Source organism: Nothobranchius furzeri, chromosome 1 (genome assembly GCF_043380555.1).
Source record: "Nothobranchius furzeri strain GRZ-AD chromosome 1, NfurGRZ-RIMD1, whole genome shotgun sequence".
In the NCBI taxonomy this organism is placed as follows: Eukaryota; Metazoa; Chordata; class Actinopteri; order Cyprinodontiformes; family Nothobranchiidae; genus Nothobranchius; species Nothobranchius furzeri.
Genome location: NC_091741.1, coordinates 77,908,596 through 77,930,055, shown reverse-complemented (window position 1 = coordinate 77,930,055; position 21,460 = coordinate 77,908,596). Strand labels below are relative to the sequence as shown.

General features: G+C 41.2%; 2 protein-coding genes across 11 annotated transcripts in view; both read right to left on the bottom strand.

Annotated features, from left to right (window-relative positions):
• Positions 1-21,460, bottom strand: part of LOC139069653 (uncharacterized) — an 816,187-nt gene that overhangs the window by 424,901 nt on the left and 369,826 nt on the right. The window lies entirely within an intron of this gene.
• Positions 11,569-21,026, bottom strand: LOC139071805 (uncharacterized). 10 transcript variants are annotated; one of them, XR_011521630.1, is made up of 21 exons: positions 20,888-21,026; positions 19,410-19,578; positions 17,237-19,150; positions 16,917-17,056; positions 16,638-16,842; positions 16,461-16,565; positions 15,998-16,191; positions 15,766-15,907; positions 14,878-15,522; positions 14,741-14,782; positions 14,434-14,543; positions 14,204-14,323; positions 14,079-14,126; positions 13,825-13,908; positions 13,674-13,739; positions 12,715-12,775; positions 12,563-12,613; positions 12,425-12,469; positions 12,273-12,337; positions 12,067-12,169; positions 11,569-11,946 (listed from the first exon to the last, which is right to left on the bottom strand). XR_011521630.1 is itself a non-coding variant. In XM_070554952.1 (20 exons), exons 1-20 carry the CDS (start codon positions 20,891-20,893, stop codon positions 11,650-11,652), a joined length of 4,782 nt encoding a protein of 1,593 aa, XP_070411053.1. In that variant the 5' UTR covers positions 20,894-21,026; the 3' UTR covers positions 11,569-11,649. The 10 variants fall into 10 exon arrangements, 3 of the variants coding, with proteins under 3 accessions (XP_070411053.1, XP_070411055.1, XP_070411059.1); XR_011521628.1 differs by having other exon boundaries at positions 13,653-13,908; XR_011521632.1 differs by lacking the exon at positions 13,674-13,739.

Genomic DNA, 21,460 nt, shown 5'->3' with positions numbered 1-21,460 from the left:
GACTGCTAAGTATTTTTTTTACTGAAGTCGGAGGTAAAGCCGTGTGTTTGGTTTGCGGGGAGGAGATTGCCGTGTTTAAGGACTACAATTTGAGTCGGCATTACGACAAGAAACACTCGGAAAAATACAAGAACTTGTCTGATGCTGAGAGCTGAGAGGGCATGGACATCCGAAGCTTTGCTTGCAAAGTTGCAAAAGCAGCAAGGCTGTTTTACTAAGCTTCACACATCCAGGGATGCAGCAGCCAGGACCAGCTTTGTGATATCCCACAAAATAGCTAAAAACAGCAAGCCGTTTTCGGAGGGAGAGTTTGTCAAAGAGTGCATGGTGGACTCTGCCGCACTAATATGCCCTGAAAAAAAAGGCGCATTTGAGCAAATCCCGCTGTCCAGGCGAACCGTGACCAGGAGGATCGAGGACATTGCGGGGAACCTGGAGCTTCAGCTGCAACGTGAAGTGGCAAGTTTTGACTTTTTCTCATTAGACGGGAGCTGTGATGTCCGGGACACAGCCCAGCTGCTCGTATTTGTCCGGGGATAACGGACTTCAAGCTCACAGAGGAGCGGGCAGCAATGCGGTCGATGAAAGGGACAACGACAGGGAGTGATGTTTCTACAGAGGTAAATGCGTGCACGGACACTCTGGGATTGAAATGGGAGAGACTGTCAGGTGTCACAACAGACGGTTGTCCAAATCTTAAGCCGGGCGTACACTGTGCGACTTTTTCACTTTTTTGAGCCGATTTTCCAGTCGTGCGAGAAGCCACGACATCGGGGCGAGTTTTGCGCCGAGCGGTCGTGTAGTGTACAGGGGGTTACGAGAGGCGATTAACACCACGTGACCAGCCGCCGATCAGCAGTCGTGAGGTCGCACTCTGGTGTGTTTAATATTTCGCTCGTCCCTCGTGAGGGTATCGCACTGTTGAAGCGGCGCTGTGAGCAGCTGCGACCCAAAAAGTATCAGAACCGCTCACGGCGCATGCGCGCGCAATCCTGCATCAACGCCGGTCGCTCGCTATTTCCCTAATAACACACGCTGTTCGTTTTTGTTTCTACACGTTTTTTTTACTCACAAAGATTGTCAAGAAAGCGTGTTTGTCGTGTTCATGTCAAATTAAACTGATCACAAAACACAGATTTACTTTCTTTATTTCGTTTTCCTCATCCAACCCCCATAAATCCCTGTGTGTCCTCCTGCAGCACTCCCGAAGGACAACAGGAAAGACAAGACAAAAAACTCTGACGTGTTGAGTAAAAACTGCTATTTTTAGCACATTTTTAGGGCCGACGTGTTGCTACCAGACGTACAGTGTGAGCAGTCAGGTCGCATACCAGAACTGGGTCGTACAGTGTGAGCACACGACTCGTGAGATCTGCTCTGCGAGGAAGTCGTACAGTTTGAGCTGAAGCTGAGTGCTGCGAGTGAAAAAGTCGCACAGTGTACGTCCGGCTTTACATGGAAAAATGTCGGACTTTTGAAACGCATGCAAGATAAAGTGACAGAAATCGATGCAGATCAAAAATAGGTGTTTTTGCATTGAATTATACACCAACATGTGTTGTGCAAGTCAGTGCTAAAAATCAACCATGTTACTGATGTTGTTACTAAAATAATAAACTTCATCAGGGCGCGGGCGATGAATCACAGACAGTTTGTGGCTCTTTTGGAGGACTCCACACAGCTGTCAGATGGCTCAGCCTGGGGAAAGTGCTAAAGAGGGTTTGGGACTTGAAAGCAGAGATTCAGGATCTCTGCTGGATTTCTACTCTTCTCTTAAGGAGGACTTTCCAAACCTGAAGAGACATGCTCAGAAGATGTTGGTTCTCTTCAGCTCTACCTACATTTGTGAACAAACATTTTCAATGATGAAGTTTACAAAATCCAGGTATAGATCCTCTCTCACTGATGATCATTTGTCAGCTGTGCTTCGCTTCTCCACCTCAGACATTCAACCTGACTTTGATGCACTCGTTAAAGCCCAGCAGAGACTAGATTTCTCTCACTGAATAAGAAAAAAATCACTTAAAAACACAAAATAAGGTGTTTGGACCACAAATGTAGGCAACTAGCAGTGAACTGGGACACTTTTTTTAAACCTCTTTCTCAAGATCACAGTTCAGTGATTTTATTTTACAGACAATACTGTGTGTCTGTAGAATGCTAAGAACCTCTTTCCAACAATATTTGAAACTCAGAATGTGTTTTGGAGTGAATGTGACTGAAACTGTTAACTAATATAAGTCACAAATGTTTAACAAAAACCAAATGTGCACACTTTGTTTACCATTGCCTTGGGAAATTTGAATAAATCACATTTTTGTAAGACAACCTCACTTTTTCCTGTTTGCTCATTTATAACATATAGTCTACTCTTACCAGCTTGAAGAAACAATGGTATTTACTGCTTTTTATAAAGAAATACCATTAATATTATGCATAATTGACTTCAGCCTTTTGGCCTGGCCCTCCACAATATTTTCTATTTCTCATGTGGCCCCATGGAAAAAATAATTGCCCACCCCTGTTATATGGATATGGAGCGATCATTGGCTGATCGTTAACCACGGCTTGTGAAGGAGTGGTGGCGAGCCGGGGACACACTGTGGACATCTAGTAAACAATGTTGACTTAGCCACCAGCTAATCGTGACTCGCCGCTGCAGTGGTGGAGATGGGCATCATGAGCTACTAGTTAGCCATGGCTAGAGCCGGGAGACGCTGTGTATGCTGCATGTAAACTCCCACAGATTACCAGCAAAAGGAGACCCAAGTCGTTTGAGAAGAAGCCCTCTGTGTCGGAGCATCTCAGTAACGCGTGGATAACTACATCGCCATTAGTAGTGTTGTGGAGATAAAATAAACAACACTGATTTAGCCACTGGCTAGCGGACGAGCGCTGGAGCGTGTTGGGCAAGAGACGGCAGGCTGCAGGAAGAGAGGAGACTTGAGTAGAAGGACTTTGCAACAGACACTTTGGGACCATATTGGGAGTTCTGGTACTGAGAAAAGATGGATGAACAACTTGGGGTGAGTCTGGGAGTCAGAGACACTAATCGGAGGCTGGCGTCCAGCTAATAGCGGGCGGATCTGAACATATGCGGCTTCCTTGTGTTGGACATGATGACCAACTGACAACTTTTATGTGTCTTTTGATTTAATTGTTTTTTTATTCAAACTAACAAGTACAGCAACGGTGTAGCTATTATTTTCTATTTCTTAGTTGAATTAGCAGACTCCATGCTTCCAGGGCGCACTGCTGCCCTCTGCTGGTTCTTTCAGGTTACAGTCATGGTCCAAATGGGTAACGTGGAGCTCGTATGTCCCTAAACAGCTACTGTATTTTAAGATGGTGGATGACCATGGAGCATCGACCACAGTTTATTTATATAAAAATGTGAAATTTCAAGTTGAGAAGAATATTTAGAATTAATGTTGGTGAGAAGTATTAGTGAAAAAGGACAAGTTTGTGAACTGGAAACACAGGATTTGATAGTAAACTGGTAAAAATATCACACGCTGCGGCTGGTTGTGTATGTCCGCTGGACCCACGAAGAATAGTCAAACTTCTCTGCCAATGACAAACTGCTTATTCTACTATTGACTTTTATTTTGGTGTCATTTGTAGATTGGGCAATTAAAGGTGTCATTCACTTATTTTCTCTGGGTACAAAAAGCTCTGTGCACCTGTTTCCTTGAGATTGCAAGATCAGTGGACAGCTTCAGATGGCAGGATTTCGAGTCTTACTTTGTGATATTTGGACATTTCACCTGTGATTGGCTAAGAGAAACGCAACTCTACCACTGACTGTTTGCTCAGCAACATTGATGTTTTATCTTCAAATAACACAAATCTAGAGGAATTTTGGCATGTGGTGGAGTTGCTAATGCTAACAGTTAGCTTCAACTAGACAAGACATTCTCTGCTGTTTCCTGGACAATAAACCAACAGTCTTTCAAATTACGAGTCAAGATAGGTGAGTCCATGAATGTTAAGTGACCGTGTGATGCATATTTGGCAGGCTTTACAAATCCTAGAGGTTCACGGTCTATCTACCATCAGGGGATAGGTGTAGGAGACTATTTTTATGTTCAGCCTGTATGACAAACTCAGAGTGATCAATTATAATCAGAAATAATCTTTTTTTTTTCAGTGAACTTTAAAGTCTGTAGAAAGCAGCTTGATTATTCTATAGAGTTTTCAGTCCTCTGGGGGGGCCCTATGGCCCTCTTGTGGCCTGGGGCCCCAAGCATGTGCCTGTCCTGCCTGTCAGCACGCTGTGTCTCTGAGTATCCCACAATAGTGTGTAATGAAACTGGTGACTGGCATTAAAAAGATGTGCTAATCAGGAAAGTGATTAACAAAAAAAAAAGAAGACAGTGTAGTTAGGGGGCGTGAGTAACATGTTTTATTTCAAATGAAAGCATGTTTCTTTAATCAAAACTTAGCCAAGACGATAATAGCTTCATAGATAATAAAGAAGAATTGAACGAGATCACTATTAGGAATTAAACTTTTAAAATTACAAGAGAATGCGCAAAAAAGGCCTGAAGACTCTAATGTCCTTCAGAACTGCTTGCTGTTTGCTCACAGGCAAGTATTAACACTGCAATTATCTTCCTCGACTTTCTCTTCTGAAAATACTCACTAGAATTGGACACATGATCAATTCATTCCTAAAACTGTTAATGTCATTTTCTTAGTATGCTTAAGACTGTTGGGGCTTTAGTTTATAACAAAATGCAGATGAAACTTTGGACAATTGTTGCTCATAGGAAGTGTTGTCCTTCACTCAAAAACATATATTTGCTTATTCCCCAAAAACATCTTTATGCAGCTGTTAGCTTACTGAAAGAATTTATCATAAGACTTAAGAGTCTATTTGAACCATGTGGTGACAATTTATAATCACTACAGTCTGTTTATATTTTAAAATAAATAATTGTTTTCCATTTCCATTTAGCATTTCTTAATTGGCTTGCATTTAAAACACGTTAACCCGCTGTTTATACCTTTAAAGTCACAGGTTTAACTTATTTAACCGAATGTGTGAAAAGGTATGCTGCCTTTTAGAATTCCTCAAAATTAAACGTTGTTGTGTTTTGCCAAATATTTATTTATTTATGTATTTATTTCATTTTTAATTCTTTGTTTATTCATCAAGACACTTTTTTAATACAAATGTGATTTACACAGAGAGATATGGAACAGAAGCTCAAGGTTGAATGAAACACTGTTTTAGTTTGGAAGTTATTTTTCATTTTATTGTTTCAAGTATAGTTTTGTACTTTTCCAAAATAAAGATGAGCTTTTACTTGCCAATAAGACTCTGACAAACTGCAGCAATGTGCTGTGAGCAGTGTTAAGGAGTACCGGAATACTTGTACCGCCGTTACGTATTTAGAATACTAATTTTGAGTAACTGTATTCCGGTACAGTTACTATTTTTAAACGTGGCATTTAGAATACAGTTTCTTTCGTATTATAATTGGAATAGTTGGAATACTTGTGTGTTTTTCATTTTTCACGCGAAAGATGAATAAAGAAATTCAATAAATAAAGAAAGAAATTGTCGGGCAGTGTCTTCGGTCCATTGACGGCTCTCAGCTCTCTTTCTAGTCTCTGCTCTAAGTGCGGGGTGGGATCCACGGTCTTTCCCCCCATGCTATTGGATACCAAACAACCAGACGTACCGTAAATCCTCTAATACAGGCCCGGGCCTGTATTTGACTCAAGCTCATCAAGCTCCAGGCCTTTATTGGAAGGAGGGCCAGTATTAGAGGCAGGCCTCTATTTCTATTTGAGCAAAATGAACTAATGGTTTGCTGGAGTTTTTGACAATTAAAATTGTGCCCACATTTTCAAAGTTAAACACATTTCTTTTAACAACGGTAGTTTCTGCTTCAGCCCTCTCCCCCCTCCCCCTGCTTTAGCCCTCTCCCCCCTCCCCCTGCGCAGCAGCCGCAAACTCACTGATGTGCCTGCAGCCTCTCGGAGTTCCTGCTGCTCTAAACATTAAAATAATTATTTCATTTTCTGTTCCTCACTTCTGATGACCTTCAGTGGTGTCTGTTTGTTGCAACAGCAGGTACAAAAACTAACTTGTTTTTATTTGACTATTTTTCTGTCCTGTCTGTTTATTATCTTCCTGCATCTCCTCTCAATCCTAAAGAAAAACTGCTGCCTGGGTTCATATATATTCACCTCATGAGTTACCTTTGAACTGCAGTTCTAAAATATCTACCGACCGCAAAAACAGCGGAGCGCTCGCTGTTTGGCGGCCGTATCAGTGATCAGTGCGTTGGAGGACAAGTTGATGCGCGCACCGCCCCGCTCCACAGCATGCAGCGAAATGCATCAGGCGCAAATAAAAGACAGAAAACATTAGAGGAAATGAACCGACATGAACGATCGCGTGTCAGTACCTACGGGAGCGTGGTTTCACAGACGCGGAAGTGAGAGCGTCGGTGAAACGCCGGCTGCTCTAGGAAACCCCCGAGCGTTCGAGCGTCAACGAAGTGACACAGAAATGCCGGGCTTTCCAGAAGTAAGTAAGATAACTTACTATGAGCTGATAGTTCGTTGGATTGATCGGTAGGTTGGAAACTCTGATCATGAATCTGAAGAAACGATGACTGAGCTGTAAAGGCGACTTCCGTTTATAGCCGCGGTTTGTGACGTAGATGCGACGTGGAGGGAATCCCCGCGAGGGGCATGCTGGGAGTCCCTACTTCGCGGATTTTCACCTATCGCGGCCAGGTCTGGAACGCATCTACCGCGATAAACGAGGGATTACTGTAGTTCATACACCCCCTACTGCTGCTCCCCATAGTGTTCTGCAGCATAATCAGCACGTTCTCTTTGAACTTGATAGTGTAATGACCTGGCTGGGGTTGTAAGCCAGGTGCATTCTGGGTATTGTGTTATATGTGTTTCCTATCGTTCTGCTAGTTCCTATGTGCTGATTTGCGTGTTGTGTGAGTGTTATGTAAGCCACAGGGAAGGTGATGTGTGTTCTGTGGAGCGGGTTGAATTAGCATGGTTAACTGACACCGTGACTCTGTGTGGTAGGAGCGTGATAGAGGATCGTGTCTGAAGCGTTATAAAGCTTGAAGAATAAGCCTAATAAATGTCTGCGTGAACCCCTACTGCCCCCTGCTGGTTGATTTAGGGACTATAACACTGCCGCTGGGACGCTTGTACTTGCTTGTTACCACATTCCATCCGGCCACAATAAGAGACCGGTCATTATTTACCTCCGCTGACTCTGACACCGGCCAAAATTGGAGACCCGGCCTTTAATTGAATACCGGCCTGTATTAGAGGATTTACGGTACTCACCGCTACGGATGTCAAGTCAACGATGCGGTCCGCCCTGCTCCATCAAAAGATGCAAATACATCCTTTTTCAAAATAAACTTAAGTACCTCCGTCCATCTCCCCTTGACTCAAAGAAAACCCTAAGTCAAAAATAGTCCAAAGTTGATGCCAAAGCCGTTTCAAACGATCCACCACTATCTTTATATCAGTAACATGCCGTCCACCAACAGAGTGCTGTGATTGGCCCACCAAACCAAAACCACGCTGTGATTGAATCACTACGGAGCAGCGGCCGTCGTTGTTTGCTAACTTGTAGGTACATCCCGCCCATTTGACTGACAGAGTGCTATAATTGGCTCATGAAACATATAGAGCGCTGTGATTGGACTTCTTTGGATGTCTGTCAATGAGGCAGTCCGCCATTCCATCTTGGAAAAACTACAAAACACATTAAAAAGATAAAAATACATAGTTTTTTCTAAATAAATGCGCTGTGATTGGCCAGTCCCAATTATTTAGAAGTGTTTTGTCTAGATTACATTTTCTTGCAGACAGTAATGCTGTGCAATGTTCAAGCACTTTCTCACAGAAACAGAAATATATTTTCTATTGACTGTTTGATAAATAAAGTAACAAAATTATTTAATTGTTTTATTTTTTTCCCCCAGTGAGTACACTTAGCATTAATATGCCCTGCTTTCCTGCGGGAGTAGCTAGCTATCAACACGTGATATTTAAAAGACCTAAATGCTGTTTTTATGGGAAAGTATTTAAAGTATTCTGAATACAGTACCGAGATTAATCAAAGTAACTGAATACATTACAGAATACATTTTAAAGCAAGTTTTCAGTATTCTGTATCTAAATAATAATAATCAGCAGGAGTCTAATACAACAATGTTGACTATTTGTCGCAAATTTTTCAGTAGTATATAGTTTTTCTTTTCTCACTAATATTAGCAACAATAATAAAGAATATGTCATGAATATATACATGAGGAAACAAACATCATCCGGCTCTGTAATGGCGTCAACAACTTTGAGGAGGGAGGATGTACGGTTTGGCGGGTCCATGATTCATCAAAACATTCGTAGTGGTGTGTGAGTGTGTCGGGAGTTTGTAGTGGGTGTGTGATGTGTGTAGGATGTATTTGTCTAAACGTATTTTTGCAAAAAAGCCGAAAGACTGGGACTACAAAGAACTACAATTTGCGGGAAAATTACATCAAAGCATGTGATTGGGTAAGTGATAATCATGTGACAGCTCATGTTCACAACGTGATGACGTTTATTCTAGCGTGTGAAGCCCTGTGAGCTGCAGATCAGAATGACACGTCTGTTTCTAAATGAAAACACTTTTCTTATTTACACATTTTGGTTGTTTTACTCATTAACGGAAATACGCAGCGCTCTGGGACATATTCAGTGTGTGAGATAAGTGTAACTCCTCCGGTTTAATATGCAAAAAAAAAAAAAAAAAAGTTCTGTCTTATATAGTTTCAGTTCTACTAGGAAGGCGTTCAGGAGACATCCTAACCAGGTGCTTAAGCCATCTCAACTGGCTCCTCTCGAAGTGGAGGAGTAGCGGATCTCCCCTGAGCCCCTCCCTAATAACAGGGTTACTCTCTAAAGCCGGGCGGCCACTGGGCAACTTTTTTGAGCCAATTTTCCCCTCGTGCAAGAATTTTTGAGATTGGGGCGAGTTTTTGGTTGTGCCTCGTTTAGTATACTGGGTAATGAGAGGCAATTAATAACTCATGACCAGCTACCGGTCAGCAATCATGTGCTCGCACAAATTTCTGGCATGTATGATGTTTTGCTCATAAGACAGGAGGGTCTCGCACTAATGAAGCACCAGCTCTGCGACCCAAAAGTACCAGAACCGCCCACGCAGCACATAAGTCAACATGACTTGTTAGTTTTTTCCCTGTTAACGCACATCATTTGGTTTTATTTTTACACTTTTTCTTACAATGACAAGGATTGTCAAGAAAATGTGTTTGTTGTGTTTATGTCAAAATAAACTGATAAAACATTGATTTACTTTATTTTGTCTTCCTCTTCCAACCCCCATAAATCCCTGTGTGTCCTCCTATAGCAATCCTGACAGACAACAGACATCAATAACACAATAAAAGTGTGATATTTTTAGCATATTATAGGTTCTGCATGTTGATACCAGACACAGTGTGAGCAGTCAGGTTGCATCAGAAAACTGGGTTGTACAGTGTGAGCACATGACTTGTGAGCTTTGCTCTGCAAGGAAGTTGTACAATTTGAAATTAAGCTGTTTACTATGTGAAGTGACTTGAGATGACTCGTTGTGATTTGGCGCTATATAAATAAACTTAAATTGAATTGAAAGCTGAATGCTGTGAGTAAAAAAGTCGCACACTGTTCACCCGTCTTCAGTGAGAGTCCAAAAACCCTGTGGAGAAAACTAATTTTTGCTGCTTGTATCCGCAATCTCATTTTTTCGGGCAGTGCCCAAAGCTCGTGACCATAGATGAGGGTTGGAACGTAGATCGGCTGGGAAAATCTATAGTATTTTAATATAATGGTATCAAATGGTAGAATGCGGCGTCCGTGCGCCCCAGGGGAGTACATCATAGCTCATCACCAACAGTGTGTGAATGTATGAAAGACACACTGTAGTGTAAAGCACTTTAGGGTCCTATGACTCTGAAAGGCGCTATACAAGGTCTTTTATCATTATCAAATACCCTATGTGTATTCCTACATTTGGTTATGTGCATTACTGTTGTCATGATGTGACATCCTTCGGCCAATGTTCTACTTTCCCACGTAGGTTAGCATGCAATAAAAGTGATGCCATTCGTCATTTATTCCAATCTGAACAATAATCTTACGTGTAGAATTTGTTTTGTTTTTCCAATGTGCAGATACAGGGTAACAAATCACCTCACAGAACACACACATTGCAGGGAGAGTGGGGCCACACATCGCCTGCAGAGAAAGGTAACAGAAGAGAGTACATCAAGACTAAAACAAGAATACGCCAAATTGTGCAGAATGGACCAAGTGGTGCTCGCTGCAGAACCACAAAGGCGGAGCTGCACCAGAGGGTGGAGCTGCACCAGAGTCATCCCCGCCCATTCATGCAGAGTCTTCCCCGCCCGTTCATGTAATTTTAAGGTGGAGCTGCTATTTCACTAGTCCCACAGCCTGTTTCACCTTCTGTTTTCATGCTTAAACATAATTCCTCAATTTACCCTTGACTTTTTTTTAATATAAATGAAAGGATCAGTTGATTCATTCATTTGTTTCATATTTTATTGCTTTGTTTTACTAACTACATAGAAGTATATATATGTATATATATATATATATATATATATATATATATATATATATAATTTATAGCAGCTTAAATTTGGTATATCTCTGCCTATCTAGCTTCTAAAAAGCAGAACTGTTGTTGCTTTCTTTTGACCTGGAAAACATCAGTTTGAAGACACAAGTTAGAACATTCCTGTGGTGTTAAAAAACCCTCATTCCACTCTTCACATCTACCATAAAAATGCCATTTCTGCTGGTTTATTCAGCATATTTTAATCTGAAACGCTGATTAAAACAGCAAACAAAAAATTCTAAAATAATTTTTTTATTTAGTGAAGAATTGAAACACTTGCATCCCATTATTACACTTAAAATAATTTTGTATTTAGTGTATATGAACCTGACCCATGTTAGCCAGAATGATAACCAAGTTACGGTCGGGCTCTACTTACGCAGGTTTGGATCCCGGCCAGGGCACTTATCTTTTATATCTTTGCAAAGTGTTTTTCCCTGTTTTTATCTCAATTTAAATATGTTTTCTCACTTTTTATTCTAACAGTTTAGGTCCATGTGTACTGACTGAAAATTATGCTAGTCAGCCAGTTACAGCAGGGGCCCCCACAATTTTGTCTTTGCTGAGGTTGTGAGGTTAGCAAGATTTTATTTGTAAAAATTACAATTTAAATTGTTTTGCATCTTTGCAACTGGACTTCATCAGAATTTTAATGTTACATGGCAGCAATTGAAATAAAAAACAGCTTCTAAAAGGGCACGCAGCAGTTATATATATATTAAGACATAATCCAGTAGCTATATATATATAATGTGTGTATATATATGTGTTTATATATATATATGCATATGTGCGTGTAGCCTGCCTTTCTAAATCTGAGACATAATCCAGCTCCCCCATAGCCCTAGTGACGATAACAGACATTGAAGATGAATTAATGACTGAGATGTTGATGATTTTATTTTACATGTTATTGATGACAGATTGGTAAACTAAACCAAACAGCAAAACACCAAGTACTAATCTGTGTTGCACATGCAAGACACACGGATATCTCGTTTGTCTCTTATTTCATGCATGAAAAACTCCATATCATCTTTGTTTGAGAAGGTGAAAATGAAGGGAGACCGAATTTCATCCTCATCCCTATCCATGTCATGTGTAGTCATGAACAGTTCCTGCATTGTGATGGCCATTGCTGCGTCGTCTTCATCCATACTGATGATGTCTGGTGGGATAACCTTTCCAGCAAAGTGTTTTTGGTTTTCCTTCACCCAGTTCCAGGCCACCATAATGCCTCTCATCACAGGCACGTCCTATATGCAAAATGATAATGAATTCCAATAACAATGAAATTAGTCATGTTCTCTTCATTCAATACAAATACATAAAACAACCAATTTAAAAACAATAAACATTCACTAGATGCTACACACTTGTATTTCTTTTCTTTGGGTGACCTCCATAGTGTCTGGCTCTGTTGGGGTGGGCTCTCCTTGGGTGACCTCCATCATTTCCGGCTCTGGTGGGCTGAATTGACTTTAAAGAAAAGATTGCAAAAAAGATTTTTCCCATGATATATTACAAACTCCCCATGTACTGGGGACTCACATCTTGGAAATTTCCTGCAAAGGATTCATACCCAGCCAGAGGAAATGTCTTCAGTAATTGTTGGCACCACCAACTCCTGATTACGGGCATATCTGACTGATAATATATATAAAGTGAAAAGTTCTTAATATAATTGAAATAGGTCTTGCAGTGCATTTTTTAAAAATAACTATACAAACTCACTTGAGCAAAATCAAAAGGCATGTCCAGGGTCACATAGAGGGCATACTGAAAAACAAAATTCAAACCAAAATGGTACATCCACAAATCTGCATTTAGAACACACAAAGACCATGGCATTTAAATTGTAAGACCACTGACCATCATCATGTATGCCCCACAGTCATTCCCTCCCCACTGCAGTGGTGCACCCTGTCAATAATAAGACCACATATATTATCTATAGTTATTCTTTCATCACACTCCACAGCAGATAATAAAGGTTTGTGTGCAAAGATGTTAAAAACCCGTACCTTCAACTGACTCAATGTTACAGTGTTCCAATGGCCTGGTGAAATGTGATTAGCCAAGACTCTGTCATAAAACAACAATACAATATAAATGCATACAGTACGGCCCTAAAGCCAAAAACTAAGTAAACATACAAGTCAAAAAAATAAAGAGTTGGGGTTTAAAACAGAACTACCCCACCTCATGTTGTGTTTCAGCCAGTGGTTTTAAAATGAATTGGTCTAATAAGATGACCATTATTTATAAATAACCATACCCAACTGGCTGAAAGAGGAACATATGGCCTTGAATGGAACTGCCATACCCGTCATCATGAGTGACAGACTCCAGGAGTTTTATATTCCTTAGCGGTGACTTTATCAATAACTGGCACTTCAAAGAGTGTCCACCAAGGCAAACCCATTTATTTATATGGATCCAAATCAGAACCTAAGTTATACCAAAACAGTTCTCAAATAGAGGATGTGTAGACTGTAGCTTCATCATATTGACATATGAGAAGCAAAACATACTGATATATCCAACGCCTGGAGTTTGTTTTTCATGTTCAAACTGGAACAAACCATGCAGAAGTAGAAAACTTCTTGAAGAATTTGACTGGAAACTCCGGAACGCTTTGTAATGAGAACAAAACCTGAATATGTCTCTGTAGCTCCCAAGTCCAAAGTCTACAGAGTTCATGGAGTCTAGAAATAAAATCTCTTTTGACTTTGGCTTGAGTACCTGGAAATGCAGATGATATTAAGACATGCAACAACTGAGAGACCACAACGCAAAAAAACCAAAAAACTACAAGTTTACAAAAGAAAATGAATGTGTGTATGGCATGCTAAAAGAGACAAATATAGTGATGGGTTGAAAAATGCAAATGTAACAGAAAAACAAATACACATCACATCAACAGCTACACATCCACATACATGTTAATAAAGTATCTCACTTGGAAAATTTGCTAACTCACACACAAAATCCAGTGCCCGGACTCCCACGAAGGGAGTAAAATGATGTCCTTTGTTCCAATATTGTCCTGTGTATTGGAATAATGACATATACACACAGAAGTACTGTATATATATATGTACACACAAACAATAATTTAAAAAGAAACTTACAGGTAAAGCTGCAAGGGGATCATTGTGAAATGGTGGTAACCAGGTAACCACCAAATAGATGCTGAAAGTGTGGACGTCTTTGCCCTGAAGAGACAGAAACTAGTAGTGCTACAGTTTTTTTTTGAAAATGTAGGAAAAATGTATTGTGTAAAGCCTGTGACAAACTCCATGAGAAGTGAGAAATTTCTTCTTAAGGCCACAAGGCCTCCCTGCCAAAGGCTTAATAATACCACACAGAACAAAAACAAGCTGACCTGTGAAGCTCCAAGAGCAGTTATGACTTGAAAGCACTGATCAGCAATCTGTTAAAAGAAAAGTAAGGTCATTACTAAAAGCTGATGTAATCATGTACACCACATGCATGGAAGTGTACAATTACCTGTGCTTCAACCTCTTCAAAGGCCAAAGACCAGAAATCACATCTTGTTAATGTCCGTCCTGGGCTATAAGAAAGTATGTCCTCATACGGATCTTTGTTTTTATCCAACACATACGCCAACTGGAAAAAAAGCATTTACACACACAAATAGCACAACAGAAAAAATAATAATAAAAATTTACAAAAGTAGACTACATATTTATGTATATTACTACAAAATTATACATCACCAATTTCTGTTGTGCTGGGAGAGGGTTAACAGCCCATATCCTCCTGTTCAGTTGGTCAGATGTCTGGTTAGGTGTTAGACCTGGAAGCAGGTCAGACATGCTTGGACAGTCTGAAGAGTACATTTATGCCAGTGTGGCAATAAAACATTTGAACAGTCATCATATAACCTTCTCTGTGAAAAGCTTATTATGATGCTTATGAGACAAACACGTAATTCCATGAATTTATCATGCTATCCTTTCAAACATAAAGTTGTTACATACTGTTGGCATGATTTTTGAAATTTCTTCTCAGTATTGTACTTACAGGGTTGTGTTGTTACATCTGCTTCTGTGGGTGGCTGTGCAGCTGTGGGTTTAGTAAAAGAAAATATTAGAATGATAAAGATAGTTATTTGTTTTAATTAGTGAAAAATATGAATTAATGAATGTAAATAATATTACCCATTACTATCTGCCCATTGTGATCCAACTGCAGGACATCCTCGCTCACCACTTTCTTGATGCTTTCTTCAGTCTTGTTGTTGCATTGTGTGTTGTAGTGGTGCAATATGTTGCGCATCATGAAGATGTGTTCAGACGGTGTGAGTGTATTCAGAAAGTAATTGTTCTTCCTCATGTCTGCAAATAATTGCTCAGCACACTGGCTGTTGACCCAGCCAGCCAGTTCAGGAACAAGTGCTATTCTTCGAAGGATGTCTCTAGGATCCTTTGTGTTTTTCTCATGGAAAACATCATACAAGGTATAATGTTCCGATGATCCTGTGAGTGGGTGGCAGTTTGTGTCTGCATCCTTTTTTTTACTTTTTAGCCATGGTAAATGGACCTTCAGCTTTCCTTCAGCAGCTGACTTTACATTATCATTGGATGCCTCAGCCAGCCGTCCCTCATGTGGGCTGAAAGGCAAGTTTTCAGGTTCCCTCAAGTTGGTGTGTGTGGCCAGTCCCCTCGCAAAATCATAAATGGCAATGTTGGGAAAGTGCTTCCAGCTGAGCAAAATATCTGCATAGTCTCTGGGGCTTTCTGCTCTTAAATTAAATTTTATTGAATAGACAACAGCACAGGGGCACATAACAACTGCCCAGCCACCTATGGAAATGAAAAAGTTGAGTTAATGAGATTGCAAAACTTTGCTACACAAAATAACTGCCATGGATAAGTCTGTATTGTGTTACTCAGTGTGGTCCATGATGTAAGTCCCGTGACAACTGTTGAGCTACTATGTACATATGTTTACTTTTTGAAAACCTCTCACAATAAAGATTGTATGAAGCATGATTTTATCACTGCACACTAATAACATGCTGCTCTTCAGTGAAAGATGTAGCCTACCTGATGCTCCCCAGACCTTCTCAAAAATCTTATCATATGACGACCTGTTCTTCATCTCCTCCCGGAGTCTGAGAATAAGGTCCATCTTAGAACCTTTAGAATCTATGCCACATTGTTTGCATAGCTTACGCACCATGTCCACCTATTATTTCAACATAGGAAAAACAAACAAAATAAATAACATTGTCATTGAGTCCCAATGATGAATTAACAGTTACAAAATAGCAATTACCCGGAGGTTAATAAGGGCATCTTGGAGTCTCTCCTCTGTCATTTGGAGATCTGACATCTCAGCAGCCTGCCTTGGTGCATGCAACTTCTCATGCTCAGTGTTGAAAACAATGTCCCCATCTCTGCATTTTGGTCCAATCCAAGGTGCCCAGTTGTGATATGATGGCAAAACAAGAAAGGGGTTCTTACGACCACCTGGTGTTTAACAGAGTAACTTAATCACACAAAAATTGTCTGGATAAATCATTCCAGAAGATTAATTTCTGACCACTATGTAGAATGAAGAGAAAACATGTCACGGAGTAAGGGTAAACACACATCAATAAATATAAGTAGTAAAATGTACATTATGTAATCAGAGAGCTAGGGTGCTATAATGATGGAAAGTCATTCTTTAACAGAATGTCTTAAACTGTATTCAAGAATTGATATTATTCTTCTTACTGGAAATGTTATCAACTCACTTGTCAATAAGCCAGTACAAATGATCTGAGACGTCACAGAGTCATAAAAATCTTTGATGTTGACTCTGCCATCAAAGTCTGCTGGTGGAGTCTCCATCTCACTTGCTGTAAAGCCAAGCATTCTATTAATCAAGCATTAAAATAGTTTCTTTACATGCAGTTTGTTCTGACACTCACTAGGCATATTGAAGACACCCTTCCTGTGCAGGTCCATGATAACCACAGGTGGATAGTATCCACACTTATAACAGGAGTATGAGTAGCTGTGAGCTGTCAGGGCTTCAAAATGCATGTATGCATGGAGCATTGTGGCCTTACTGGGGAAGGTCTGATTTTCAGTTTTCTCCAAGACCTCAATTGCTCGGCTTACAGCATGGTGTGTCTAGAACGGTAAAATATAGAGTTAGGTACACGTTCTAATCAATAACAAGGGCATTCCTTGCATGTTTTGCTTACCTGAATTGAGTTACGGAGATAAATACATAGATGAAGAGTGAGGAGTATATGGTCATTGAAATTATGAATCCCATCACTCCACTCCTGGTATCGATAAATCAGCCCACAGTCGGGACATTCCCTGCGGTATGTAGAAAAGCCTGAAGAAGAAATCAGAAAGAATTGTGGTAGACACAAAGTAGGTGTTAGAGACTGACTTATTTTATATTGTCTTATATGTTATCTACAAGTAATTCATTGCGCATGTGTACAACACAGACTTTAGGTTTACTTTGTATTAAACCTTGTAGTTTAGTTAATATAGATTAAGTTAGTCTCACCATGTACAACACCAGTGTATGCCACCAGCTTGGCACGTGCTGTAATGAGCACTGGCTCATTAAGTTGGCCTCCACATTCTGCACATATGGTTTCTTTGGGAATCAAGTCCTTTGAAATGTCCTCTAATGTTTGGGAGCCAGTGACCAAATCCTGGGGGAGATTTTCCGGTAGAGCTTTGTTTTTCATTATGTATTTTACCATTCTCATGAGATCATTGTCACCAGGAGGATATTGTTGTCCTCCGACTGGTATTGCATCATCCTGCAGTTCTTCATTTGTCTCAGCAGCATCACCACTGTCAGTGGCACTCTCTTTGGTCTTGAACATTTCTCTGTCTGTCTGAAAGAGATGCCATTTAGCCACACTTTTGTGCAAGCACAACAGTCTGGGTTTGGCACATGGGCAATGCCATGACCTCTTTTTCATGTCGAAGGCCACCATTACCCTTCCCAGTCTGCTGTAGCATGACACTTTGGGTTCAAAAACTGATATGAACTTTTTTGAGGACGGCCCTCCAACTGTGACATCAACTGAGAGAGGCACCCCTGCAGCAGCAGATTTGCTCTGGAGGTTCAAGCAGCTCTGTTTTCTCACATCCCCAAATATTTTGGCAGACACTATGTCTGACAGCACCTCTTCTTCCAGAATTGTGGGGGGGGTGTCTGATCTGGGAGAAAATGTCAATGATTTTAAGTGGATGCATTCATATGGCAGAATTCCACTCCTCACTGCAAAGTCCAAATTAGTATTGCAATCATCCAATTCACAAATTTGTTTTTGGCTTGTACCCCAGGTTTTTTTCTGTACATGTATTGGTGAGCATGGTTTGAAGAATGATTTGTTGACTGCAAAGATGCCATTTGTAGCATCAATACACTGACATGACAGGTGTCGTGTCTCTGATATCTGTTGTCCCTTTGGCCTGTGCTTTCTATTAATATGCACCTGCAAGTTCTTTTTATTTAATGTGATGCCGCAATGGCTGCATGTCACTTTCACCGGCTGGCGGACCTTTAATCGTCGTGAGGATGATGAGGATGACGACGGTCCTGCCTGTGGTGAAGGAGGAGGTGCTGTCTGTGCCGATGGAGGAGGAGGTCCTGTCTGTGGAGGAGGAGGTCTTGTCTGTGCTGATGGAGGAGGTGCTGTCTGTGCCGATGGAGGAGGAGGTCCTGTCTGTGCCGATGGAGGAGGTCTTGTCTGTGCCGATGGAGGAGGTGCTGTCTGTGCCGATGGAGGAGGAGGTGCTGTCTGTGGAGGAGGAGGTCCTGTCTGTGGAGGAGGAGGTCCTGTCTGTGGAGGTCTTGTCTGTGCCGATGGAGGAGGAGGTCCTGTCTGTGGAGGTCTTGTCTGTGCCGATGGAGGAGGAGGTCCTGTCTGTGGAGGTCTTGTCTGTGCTGATGGAGAAGGTGCTGTCTGTGCCGATGGAGGAGGAGGTCCTGTCTGTGGAGGAGGAGGTCCTGTCTGTGGAGGAGGAGGTCCTGTCTGTGGAGGTCTTGTCTGTGCTGATGGAGAAGGTGCTGTCTGTGCCGATGGAGAAGGTGCTGTCTGTGCCGATGGAGGAGGAGGTCCTGTCTGTGGAGGAGGAGGTCCTGTCTGTGGAGGAGGAGGTCCTGTCTGTGGAGGAGGAGGTCCTGTCTGTGGAGGTCTTGTCTGTGCCGATGGAGGAGGAGGTCCTGTCTGTGGAGGTCTTGTCTGTGCCGATGGAGGAGGAGGTCCTGTCTGTGGAGGTCTTGTCTGTGCTGATGGAGGAGGTGCTGTCTGTGCCGGTGGTGGAGGACGTGATAATTTCTCCTTACATATAGCAAGATGTTTCACAAATGCCATTCTCCGCAGAATCGTTGACGGACAGTAACAACAATGATAATGTGCCATTTCCCTACAGCCCAGGCTGCATTTTAAGATGACATAATCTAAAGTGAAAAGAGAGCAGATTGATTAACTGTCTTGTGTACGGTGATGCTTCATGCAAAGTAGCACAACAGACTTCACCCGATACCAGATCAAGTACTTATATAAAACTACTAGCCTTGCCTTATGTTATTTATTGATAATAAAAAAGAAGAAACTGACATAAAATAAATGACTAAACATTCATATTGGAAACTCACTCATACAAAGTAGGGAATAGTAAATAAATTACTGGAGAAATTTAAAACACTGCATACATACCTTCATGTTTTACAGCAATGCTCACATGATTCTGTACATGGTATTTAACCTTGTAAAAATCAGCATATGTCATTTTACAGAAAGTGCAGTGAATGTTGCTGCAACAATCGCTGCATCGCTTGATAGACTGAAGAGGATCCTGCCCTCTCCTCAGTATTGTTTGATGCATCTGTGAAAGTCATACACACACAAGAACATTCTAAAATATGAAGAAAAAAATTAAATATCAGAATACACACACTGAGCACATTTAATTTGGTTTTAATTTATTTTGTGTTAAACAAGTGCACTGGGAAAGTCTACCAGGGTTATAAAATACTTTTAAAATTGTCATTAGATTAAAATTTTATTTAGTTTTGAATAAAAATTTTAAATTCAATTTTAGTTTTAATTACTTTATACCATTCGATAGGTAGTTTAGTTTTGATTGTTTCTGTCTTCTTTAAACAAGATGTGTACAGGGAAAAGACTAAAAAATAGTATAAAAACTCAGAAAATGATTATGCTTTTTAAGAACTGTAATCAGGCAAGTACAAACGATGTATGGCAGAGTAACGTTCAAATTCAGTAAACACAATAACAGCACCTGTGCGTTAAAACGCCAAACAATTAATGCAGGTGCTACAATTCTATTAAAAAAAACACTGACTGGCAACACAATAAAACTAAAGCCAAGCTACCATGACTACCACAATGCTTTAGGTTATTTTGCACATACTCTTAGTCATAAATAATCCCAAATAATCCTGTGACGCTTTCTCTCAACCTTTGCTTACATGATGTGTAACCGCAGCTACACAATCAGCACACTGACTTCTCTGACGTGTTGGAATAATGCAGTACTACCGAGTGAAAACCACCCAACAACCAGAAAAAATAGAGGGATTATTTTTCATCAATTTAGCATATACACACACACAACCTAAACCAGCGTACACCGCTTCGGCTGGCTCCCATTGCTATGATTTGCAGTTTACAGTTGTAATGTTAGCTTGTTTGTTAGCCATAACTCACCGGTTATAAAGTTGTTTCTGAAGACTAGTGCGTGTTTAATCATCGTTCCAATAGCTAAGACGTCTTTTCTTTGCCTTGAAAGGGAGTGAGTCGATGGACTTTTATCAAACTTTTCCGTTCTGTTGATTTTATCAAAGCGTGCTAACCAAAAAGGCACAACAGATGATCGCATCTGTTTCTGGTGACAACGCGCCGTAGGCAGGGAGTGACATAGAAATAATTCTTAGACTTTATGACATACTTTATGAAACAAAAACTAAGCCCATTATTTCAATAAATACAGTTAGTTAGTTTTGTGTACGCGCGTTACAGTTTAAATTCGTTTTCGATAACCTTGAAGTCTACCCTACTAGCTATGTTAGCATAAGTACCGAGTGCAATTTGAGCCAAATTTACCGCACATTGCAAAATAAACGTTTAAATAAATAACTTTAATTGTGTTTATTTTAAGTTAGGTTACTTACAGCCATTAAGCCGAAGTTGGAGTCACTTGGAACGGCCGGGAGCGGCAGCTCCACCTTTGTGCTTTTGCTGCAACAAGGACCGTCTCAGCAGAGGCGAGTCTGCCTGCACCAATTAGGAGCAGGAATGGGCGGAGCTGACTCTAGTGCAGCTCCACCCTCTGGTGCAGCTCCGCCTTTGTGGTTCCGCAGCGAGCACCCTCTCGTCTGTGCCGATGGAGGAGGAGGTGCTGTCTGTGGAGGAGGAGGTCCTGTCTGTGGAGGAGGAGGTCCTGTCTGTGGAGGTCTTGTCTGTGCCGATGGAGGAGGAGGTCCTGTCTGTGGAGGTCTTGTCTGTGCCGATGGAGGAGGAGGTCCTGTCTGTGGAGGTCTTGTCTGTGCTGATGGAGAAGGTGCTGTCTGTGCCGATGGAGGAGGAGGTCCTGTCTGTGGAGGAGGAGGTCCTGTCTGTGGAGGAGGAGGTCCTGTCTGTGGAGGTCTTGTCTGTGCTGATGGAGAAGGTGCTGTCTGTGCCGATGGAGAAGGTGCTGTCTGTGCCGATGGAGGAGGAGGTCCTGTCTGTGGAGGAGGAGGTCC